This window comes from Olea europaea, unplaced genomic scaffold, assembly GCF_002742605.1.
Source record: "Olea europaea var. sylvestris unplaced genomic scaffold, O_europaea_v1 scaffold1187, whole genome shotgun sequence".
Lineage (NCBI taxonomy): Eukaryota > Viridiplantae > Streptophyta > Magnoliopsida > Lamiales > Oleaceae > Olea > Olea europaea.
The window spans coordinates 57,116-67,228 of NW_019229281.1; the positions used below are offsets into that span (position 1 = coordinate 57,116).

General features: G+C 32.9%; 1 protein-coding gene across 4 annotated transcripts; it reads right to left on the reverse strand.

Moving 5' to 3' along the window:
- Window positions 1–2,567: 2,567 nt before the first annotated feature.
- On the reverse strand, window positions 2,568–9,464 carry LOC111373971 (calmodulin-lysine N-methyltransferase). Of its 4 annotated transcripts, none has more exons than XM_022996571.1 (8): window positions 9,261–9,464; window positions 8,981–9,170; window positions 8,128–8,207; window positions 6,018–6,236; window positions 4,914–4,974; window positions 4,705–4,820; window positions 3,547–3,670; window positions 2,568–3,022 (listed from the first exon to the last, which is right to left on the reverse strand). In XM_022996571.1, exons 1-8 carry the CDS (start codon window positions 9,355–9,357, stop codon window positions 2,743–2,745), a joined length of 1,167 nt encoding a protein of 388 aa, XP_022852339.1. In that variant the 5' UTR covers window positions 9,358–9,464; the 3' UTR covers window positions 2,568–2,742. The 4 variants fall into 4 exon arrangements, 3 of the variants coding, with proteins under 3 accessions (XP_022852339.1, XP_022852340.1, XP_022852341.1); XR_002699047.1 differs by having other exon boundaries at window positions 3,005–3,022; window positions 3,547–3,684; window positions 4,726–4,820; XM_022996572.1 differs by lacking the exon at window positions 6,018–6,236.
- Window positions 9,465–10,113: the final 649 nt, after the last annotated feature.

Sequence of the window (10,113 nt, forward strand, 5' to 3'; positions counted from 1 at the left end):
TTTGTCCTATTAGTTAAAGAAAAATTAGCATTTATAGTATTTATAGGAGGGCAAAACATGAAATGCACATTGTTTCAAAAGTTTTGGCAATGAATAAACGAGTAGTTATATTTTGGATAAGGTTTTTGTTAGTTGCACTACTTTTCAATTGCACAAAAAAACTTTTAGAGTGTATTTGATTGTCAATATTTCTCATGAAAAATGTGTGTTTTCCACCTAAAGTCCTACTTTTGTGTTGTCTGATTGCCATTTTTTTCGTGAAAAATATTTTCCTACTTTTGATCATGTAACCGTATTTTCCTCAAAATCAAGGAAAACATTTTCTTTAGAAGAAATAATATTTTATTTTCCAGTGAATTCACTATCTCTTTCTCTCTCATCTACCCATCAATAAAAAAATCACAAATATAATATTTTCTAAATTGAAAATTAAATCAATCAAACACATTTAATTGATAATTTTCATGCAAATAAATTCTAAACAATTGAATTATCTAGATTTTATTTTTTTTCATGCAAATTTCATATTTACAATCAAATGTATCCTTAATTTTGACTCATTATTGCACTTACATCCCCAATTTTATTTTTTTTCGTCGCAAAATTATCGTCAATTTCCATTAATTAACATATTTTGTCCTTGATGATGATTTTTTCCCCAAGAAGTGCATTAGGATGACTCAAAAATAATTTATTAGCCCTCATACTGAAAAACTAATGCAGAAGTACACCATAACATTTGCACCACATTTCGAAGTACATTAACAAAATATTTCAACAGAAATCATTATCAAGGAACAAATATATCAATTAATGTAAAGTTGATGATAAAAATGCAAAGTTGAGGACATAATTATGTTACTCAGCTAAAATAGAGGATGTCCAAAACAATGAAAAGTAGTGCAACTAAAAAAATTATAGCATATAGTTGGCCATAAATAATTAGCCCTCAAATAGAATTAACAGACATAATTAGTATTTATTGTTTGACAAAATTATGCAGTAGAAAAAGGTAAAAGAAGCCTACTTTCCACTTGGAAGATAAGAAAATGACTTGCAACCTACCATAAAGACAATTATAAACTACTCTACCATAATTTTTATCAGATCATCCCAATTTTTGTGTACCCTCCTCTACCTTTTAGGGCCTGTCTTGATATAATTTTTTTAATGAAATAAAAAGAAAAATTATAGATCAACATGCAAATTTATTTTATTGAAAGAATGGGTCATTTAAATGAGTTTAATATAAAATGTGTTTTAAAACTAAATGTAGAAATTTTGCATCAGCTTTATATACTTTGGACAAGAATATTTGGAGGATTCGAATTCATGCAAAAATTATGAGGGAGCCCTCATTTGAAACCCATTCTTTTTAAACTTATTTTCTACAAACTCATTTTTAGCCATTCATTCTTCCAATAAAATTTAAATTCAAAACTTTTTCATACTTTTTAACCTTCATATTCTTCAAGAAATAAATATTACAAAATTTAATTTTAAAAAAAGGCTCAAACAAAGTACAAACCCTTTGTTACACTTTTTAAGAGAGGAATATATATATATATATATATATTAACATATTTCACTCTCTCTCCCATCTATTTCCTCTATATACTTTGCGATGCGCCAGAAAAGAAAATAAAACTAAATTCCTCACGCCAAAGAATTGGTATTAGAGGAATATAATAGTTAGTTTTCAACATAATTTTTTTTTAAGATAAAGAAAAAAAAAAGCATATTATTCATGTTAAAGTGTATGAAATATGAAGAAAGTATGGCAAAAAAGTCCATTCAACTCGAAACTGGCGAGACCACACCCAGAATGGGGCGAGGATTAACCCTCCAAACCAAGTAAACGATGCAAGGGCAAGGGCAGGATGGAGGTCGTTGCCCCGAAGTGGGTACGGAAAACATCATCCCCACCATGTTACTAGGCCTGTTTAAAGTTAATTTTAAATTTAAATTTTTATTAAACAAAACGAAAAGATTTATCATCATTTTCAAAGAGAGTATGCATTGCTCTTAACAAATTGGAAAAAAGTAAAAATATCCATTATTCACGAACAAAAGATAAAAAAAAACATATACCCCGTTTGATACCCATTTTTTTCAAAATGCATTTTTCTCTTTCTTTTCAACCACACATTCTTTATTAAAATAATATTACACGTAAATAAAAAACTTTTCCTTATTTTTCAACCACACATTTCCTATTAATTTACTATTTCAAAATACATTTTTACATAAAAATTGCTCCCAAACACCCTCATAAAATAAATAATAAAAACAAAAAATTGCAAACAGGGCGATAAATGAGGTAAGGCACTTGTCCCACCCCACACGATCCTGCCCCAAACCCACTTTAATCGGGCATGGAGGCAAGGTAAGGTAACAAAAATATCCGAGGGGATAGAGGACGGGAATAATTGACTCACCCAGTTGTCATCCCTAGAAGAAAGGGAGATGGAGGAATCTTTTGTATGCTAAAGTTCATTTACTGTATTTTAAGACTTGCATGCAATAGCAATAGCAATAGCAATAGCAATTGAACCGAAAAGCAGAAATAAAAAACTAAAGAAAATGCATAGCAAATTCTCCGCCAACCAATTATTTATTATTCCGGATCTTCTATAGTTTATGCTTTTACTCCATAAAGAGTGAGAGATTAAAAAACCATGCTATAGAAATGAAGTGAGAAAGAAACAAATTGGAAAATTCAGGCAACATATGGAAAAAAGTTCACCGTGTAATTCTGATGAATAAAGGGTAGCAGTGATCCTTGTCATAGTTGGGCCAGGAGTTATCCCCGTTAATGAATCTTTGATGACGCCTCCAAATTTCGTTTTCATACATTTCAGTTATGCTGAAGTTCAACCCGCTATCCTTAACTTCTACCAGAAACTTATCCAACGAATCACCTCTTTTGGGGCTAAAAATTATGGCTTCAGACGGGCCTTCTTCTTTAAGTAAGCATCGGATAGTTTGCACAAGGCCTTTGTGGAATTCTTTGAAGAAAGTGCTGGAAAATGACAAACGAAGCAAAAATGAGCTCGACGTGACCATAAGAAAAATCACTCTGCCTATTTTGGAAAACAACCTAAAAGTTCTTCCTAGTTGGTAATAATGATTTCCCCATCCAAATATCTGACACTCACTGAAAATGACTCAATCATCTTAACGAACTATAACCATTCATCATAGTTAATTGGTTGGTGTGTCACTGGGCTGGTGGGGGAACCAACAGGAATGAGGGTCCACGCACCAAAATCACATCACAAATCACCAATATGATTAAATACCTGCCCGTCTAATAAGCATTGGTAGGAAGAGGGTCATTCAATGGCTAAACTTATTACAACTTAATTTCCATATGCAGCATTATGAAGGCAAGCATCACCTGGCTATACGATTATTTTTATAATTTTCTATCATCACCGATCCACACACTCTTTTCACAATATAAAAAGCTAAGAAAAATTATGCATTCAGTTAAAAGTGTGGAAGGAGAAATTTGAACTTCGTTATTTGATGAAAACTAATTACCAGTCACTTGCAATGACAATGTCATAGGTACTGGATACACTTGAGACTTCCCAATGCAGCATCATTGATGTTACCTTTGTACCACAAAATGCAACTGAGTTGGCATCTATGTTACGCTGGATGTCTGATTGTTAAGAGCTGTCAACCATAGCACAAGAAGGGATTTCACAAGATAATTCAACCAGCGACTCCCAAATTGGGACACTAATGCAGTAATGCTATTATGGATACAAAATTATGTGCAAGCATAAATTGCACATTGATGGATAATAGAAAGAAAGGAAAAGACAAATTAATGACTAAACCACCAATTTTTTGCATGGATGAAAACTTGGAAAAAAAGACATAATTCTAAATGGCATGCTCTGGATTAACCTAATTGATTAGAATAATATAAAACATTAAATTTGGTGACAACAACATAGCTCAATGACCCAAATTTGTCTCTAGAACAATTGGATCATTTTCGTGCATTCTTATTTATATTTGTTCCACAATGGACAAAAGCAAAAGATTGTGCATTGATGGATAACATAGTTGCACAGACATATAAATGCAAATATGAGTAAGCATCATTGGTTTAAAACTAAATGGCAATACAAGCTTGGGATTTATGGATAATACCCAATCCATCGTATATCTTAGAGTTCAAATCAAGGGACACTCTATAGGTAAAGAATTTTCCCCTTAGCTTAAAAAACCATCCATAGCCTTCATACATTCTCCACCCACACAGCTCGCATGCACAACCATATTCCACATGCACCTATTACTACAATTTACACTTGCATTTTCAGTGGTCCAATCACCATATTTCTTCAAATAAGGGTTCACAATTCATTACTTGTCAGTTAACTATTTTCATATTAGTTAATCTTTATCTGCTATCAGGTTAAATACATTGCACTTCATTGCAGAAGACAGCAAAAATTTAATCATTTGATGCCGTACGCCACAGGTCCAAACACAGATGAGAATTAGATGACTCTAGACAGTATTATGGAATCATATGAATTGTTCATTATACTGTCTTGTCCAGCATTGTGTACCAAATATGCTACAAATATTTAGTTATCTGTCCATCATAGAGATGATCAGAAGCAGGGATATACTTATTTCCAAGTTCCAACATCTAATTAGACGAAATCAAAAGGATACAATCCACAACTTGAGGATTACCATCTGAAATCACTACTTCTAATGCATCTGAGACCATTCCAATAACTAAGCCGGCTAAGCCATAGCCTGACCCAAGTTCGATTACTCTTTTGCTCCTGGAAAATTTAAGAAAGCATAAACAAATTGATACTAAAAGGAAACATTCATTTGAAAATCAGGCGATGAGAATGAATAACATCATAATAAACCTGAACATATCAACATGCGACAAGCAATAATAGGCAAGGACATCCTCTGATGGCCACTGACCTGTTCAACAAGAAAGGCCCACAACTATAAAAAAAAAAAAAAAACAAAATATAAAACTAGTATCACATATTATCTCAATATATGAAAAGAACTGAAACTGGTTTTGGCGATTCTGATGTGGTTCAAATATATATATATATTTTTTCCAACCCAGTTCTTAAACTCTAAATTGTGCACAAATAGGATGCTACAGAATGATTTCAGGCTGATTTAAACCGATGCACACTTAGGATGCACTAGAATGAACTTTGAAAAGTTAAATATGGTGTAACCAACCACTTTTATTTCTTGCAATTATTATCACTAAAACGAAGGATTAAAAAAGATAAAAGTAAAAATAAATAACCAGACATTGTCTTGCACAATTTTTAGCTCGTTAATCATTTTTAACCAGACATTGAAACTTTACTGACTTTTTATTTTCACTTGATTTCCGTTTCTTTGCTTTCTTAATAAGCCCACGTTTTGTGTCACTTTCTACTTTTTTACCCTTGTGTTGTTAAACTGCATTTTTGCCCTTTCTATTTGGTAATTTTGATGGATTCTGATGTAGAGGAAGTTGTAAAGTAGCCTACAGAGAGGTCTAACATGCACATTTCACCAAGTTATCGGGAGGAAAGTCTGCAAAATGCAATTACTGTAAGAAAGTCCACGAGTGTAATGGAACTTCTACTTTGCGAAAGCGCTTAGAAACTTGTTTTGCTTATAAATGCACTAAGACATCAAACAAGCAAACAGTTCTAAAAAAAAAAGAAAAATTGATGATTGTAATGGACCTAATGGTGAGGGTGTCACAGGGCATATTATGGCATCATTATTTGATAAAATAAGTGTCAAAAGCATTGGTCCAGATGGTGATTATTGATGAATTGCCTTTTTCCTTTGTGGAGGGTGAGGGTTTCAAGGCATTTGTGTAAGAACTTTGCCCAAAATTTGTGGTTCTTGGTTGTACTACTATTGCTGAAAATGTGCTTCATCTTTACCATGAAACAAAAGAGTCCTTAAGGGATAAATTTATCAAAAATTGGCCGAAAAGCACTGACACGCTGCCAATGCTGGCGTAGTGGTGTCCGACACGTATCGGACACCTGTAAGTCTCCGACACATTGTTGACGCGTGTGGAGGCCCTTGTGGCGTGTCTTTTGGGAAAAGAACTGAAGGCGGCAACTGAAGAAGACATGAAAAATTGTTCAAGAAGGCAGCAGACGAGGAAGACAGGAAGAATTGAAGAAGGCCCCTGCAGCATGTCTTTTGTGGAAGAACTGTTCACGTAACAACTCATGAGTTAGTTTGAGGAAGAAGATTAAGTCAATAGCCGAGGAAGACTAGAAGACAGTAAGCAGCAACTGAGGAAGACCACAATAGTAAATGAGTTGACTAGTTATGAGTTGACTTCTGCCATGTATAGCAAATACATTTACAGTAATGTACAGGGAGGCAATTTAGGCAATATCTGGAATTTTATTTTATTTTTTTCATTAATCCTTTAGGCTTTACAATCAATCCCATGACTCTACAGAATTCGGGCTAACTTGTTGAAACTGAGACTCTTCCTTGCTAAAATCTATATACTTCTCACTTTTATTGCTAGCTGAAAAGTATATCAACTTTTCATTTTTTGTTAATTTTACTCCACAATTCAGAGCCTATCTGTTCAGTATATCAAAGATCGAACTCTCAGGACACTTGCGAGTCTTGAGCAAAGGTTGCACCAAATCCAAACCTTCATCACAAACTTAGAAAATATAAGTTTGATCCAAATACCAAATTTAAATTTGATGATTGCTTGCAAGGATACATAAATCATAACATCACATACACAAAATATCACCTGATACCTTCGGTTAAGAATGTTTGAAAAATAGCAGCAAATGCTATTCCTTTGATTTTTTAAATTTGTAACAAGGGCAAGTTTTGAGAAAGAATTTCAGTTTCAGCAGAGTGCAAGTGTGATATTCTCGAGTTTTCCTTTCCCTTCAATATTTTGTGTCGTATGTAGCCTTATAGGTTAAGAGATCTTTGCTTTTGTGAGGCATCTAATCAACTGGTTTCCTAAATAAAACTATATTTCAACTTCATAAGGATAATTCATCCCCTAATCAAGAACGAATTAATGAGCTTGATGAGGATCATTCCCATAGTCAAGAAAATACAGGCTAAACCAAGAAATTTTTTTCTTTCATGGACTCAATCTTGTCCAAATCTCTAATTCGGTCCACTCAGAAGGGACCCAATATTAAATTGGCCTGTTTTGTTTTTGGCTACAGCATGCTTTTTGATTAGTACAAGTTAATCTATTTCCCATCAAATCTTCATTAATTAAAAAAGTGATAAGATCCTTGGACAACTTCATGTATAAAGGTGGTTTTGAGATGCTCATGCTATGAGTTAAAAGACTCCTAACTTTGCAAGCCTGACTATTGGGAAGAATATTGTAGATATGACCAACTTCATCTTGGAAATGATAAATACATTGAAGTATCTTATCTTTATACCTCATCTATTTGTATGCCAACATATTACCTTATGTCAATCGCGTACAGGTTGGAAGTCATGTAGATGAAGGAGAGTGGAAACATTCTTAAGAGTTTGATATATTTCCCAAGAGGTGTTCGTACAGACCACAAGAGATTACTGTGATCATTAAGGACTATTCTGATAGCACCTACTTCTGAGTGAAGGGGATGTAGATTTATACGTGCAAATATCATGTATTTCTGCCATCAACTAATCAAAGTATGTTTATTCTTACATAAACAGAAATAAGAATTTGTTAGTTGGAAGTGACAAAATAAGTAGCAACGTTGAAAGGGGACAGCGAGTTAGGGGAAGCAAAATGAGGAAGGGGCAGCAGTACAGAGGTAGAAATCATTGACAAAGAAGTAAAAGGGGTAGGTTTAGCTGAAAGCATGTACCAATAAACCCAGAATTCAAGCAAACAACTGCAAATGAAAAGTTTTTTCAACACAATCCATTCAACATTGTACCTAAGCTGATACATTGCATGGATGTGTTTGTTAGACGGATAGAGTATAACTTGAAGTCGAAGGAATGAGAAGAAGAAAATAGGATGTAGTACAATTAATAATTTGATAAATTGTTAGCATTATTAGTGTGATATATTCAGATCAAAGATAAAGCAATTGAACTTACAAACAAGCCCCGTGTTGTCAATGCCATATCTGTTACAGGTTTCAAAATCCTTGAGATCCACGCAATCTTCCACTCTTTTGCTGCATTCCACTCCATATGTTATTGAGCATTGCACTCATACCAAAATCATTATATCTTTGTAACTATGAAAGCGGTAATTTGAACTTAACTATAGCTAAGGTCAATTCCAAAAGTTTTCTTAATCACTAACATTTGATTCGGTACAAACAATCCAAAATGAAAGTAAGGAACAGTTATATAAAATGCTAACATGCTGATATATGTTTATAGTAAAAATAGAAGTATTAAAACATACAGAACAGTGACAAATGATGCCACAGCTAGACATGGATTACCAATTTTCCTACACACAAATTATGGTTTCAAATAATAATAATTCCAAAATGAAATTAGGGTGTCAGGTGTGTTTGGCGTAGATGGTTTAAGAAATTGAGTATAAAATTAAAATGGTCATTATTAGGGTGGACCAATATGAAACGTACTCCTAATTCTTTTTATTAAAAGAACGCTAACCTAAATCTATCTCCTCTCCCGTAAGAAACATAGTGCAAAAAGCATTCTTTTAATAAAAAAATATGTGAGTACTTTTCACATTGATCCACTCTTGTACTATCCCCTTTAATTTTATACAAAATTCCAGGTATGGTCTAACCCAGAGGAGCATAGGTAAGAGGAAATACACGCCTATAAAAATTAAGGACGAAAACAGAAGTATTTTGCGCATTTTATTTATGAAAAAACCCTCATAGAGGCGGGAAATTAGAACAATTCGGCAAACAAAATAAGCAAATAGTTGCCGGTATTAGAGCAAATAATTATAGCATATACTCACTGTATAAAAAGCTTGGGAGCATTAGAAACAGGTAATATGTAACAGTAACAAGCATCTCTGAAGCTATTGGACACAGAATCTGAATTTTCTTCAAGTAGATCGTCATTATTCATTCTACAGCACGGTATCAAATTAAACCCAATTCTCGTTTTTCTAGATATCTGATTCAAACCGATTTCGGACTGATTTTCTGCAAAATCAATCAAAAGATCAAGATTTACATTCCATGAGTACAAATAGAAGCGTACAATATATGCATTTCAATATAAATTGCAACTACCAGAATCAGATGACGGACGGGGAAGAAGGGCCTGGCGTATGATTTTCCAGCGCAATGAAGAAGGTTTTGAAGTGATCTTTGTGCTATCGGACACCATTGTTACGTTCCTGTTGGGCTTCTCTTATTGGAGTTGATAAATATTGAGAGAGAATCAGATAATGCGTGTATTAATATTTGGGATCTCCAAATCTATTGGAAATGGAGCAGGTACATGCTTTACCTATAACTTTCATGGCTGCAACTAAGGGCACGTGCAAAATTACCCTTTCCTTTAATTTTTAAAACTTTTAAAAGAAAGAAAAGATGATTTTATCCATAGCTTAAAAAAAAAAAAAATAATAACAAAAATCCACTTACCCATATCTTTTGTTTCTTTTCCTTTTAATTAAACATAAGAGCAAAGTTGTAATTTTTAACAAGAAATTGAATTTTTAATTGGATAATTATATTCACACTACAATTTTTATAAATGCACCGTATTCTAATTTTATTAAACATCTATAATCATTATTGATCATCACGTTTATATCCCTTACCTTTTTCATCACATTAATATATTTAACTTTTCATTTATGAGCAATCTTTTCCTTAACAATGGATTTTTGTCTAATGTTTTGTTAGCTTGCTTCAAAATGATGGACAAATATTTAGTTGTTATTTTCTACTTTTTTTTGTTTATTCAAAAATACAAGAGGTAAAATAAGGGCTCATCTTAGGCCCCATTTGGTACCTATTTTTTTAAAAATATATTTTTCTCTTTTTTTTCAACTACGCATTCTTTATTAAAATAATATTACACGTAAATCAAAAACTTTTCCTTATTTTTCATTAACATATTTTCCATCAATTTACT

Bases quoted from the DNA above. Each gene is read 5' to 3' on its own strand.
- LOC111373971 (XM_022996571.1), bottom strand. From the start codon at position 9,357: ATGGTGTCCGATAGCACAAAGATCACTTCAAAACCTTCTTCATTGCGC. The intron at 9,171-9,260 runs GTAGTTGCAATT...TTGATTTTGCAG, and splicing joins CCGTCCGTCATCTGATTCTG to AAAATCAGTCCGAAATCGGT. The intron at 6,237-8,127 runs GTAAGTTCAATT...TTACGTGAACAG, and splicing joins TGACAACACGGGGCTTGTTT to TTCTTCCACAAAAGACATGC.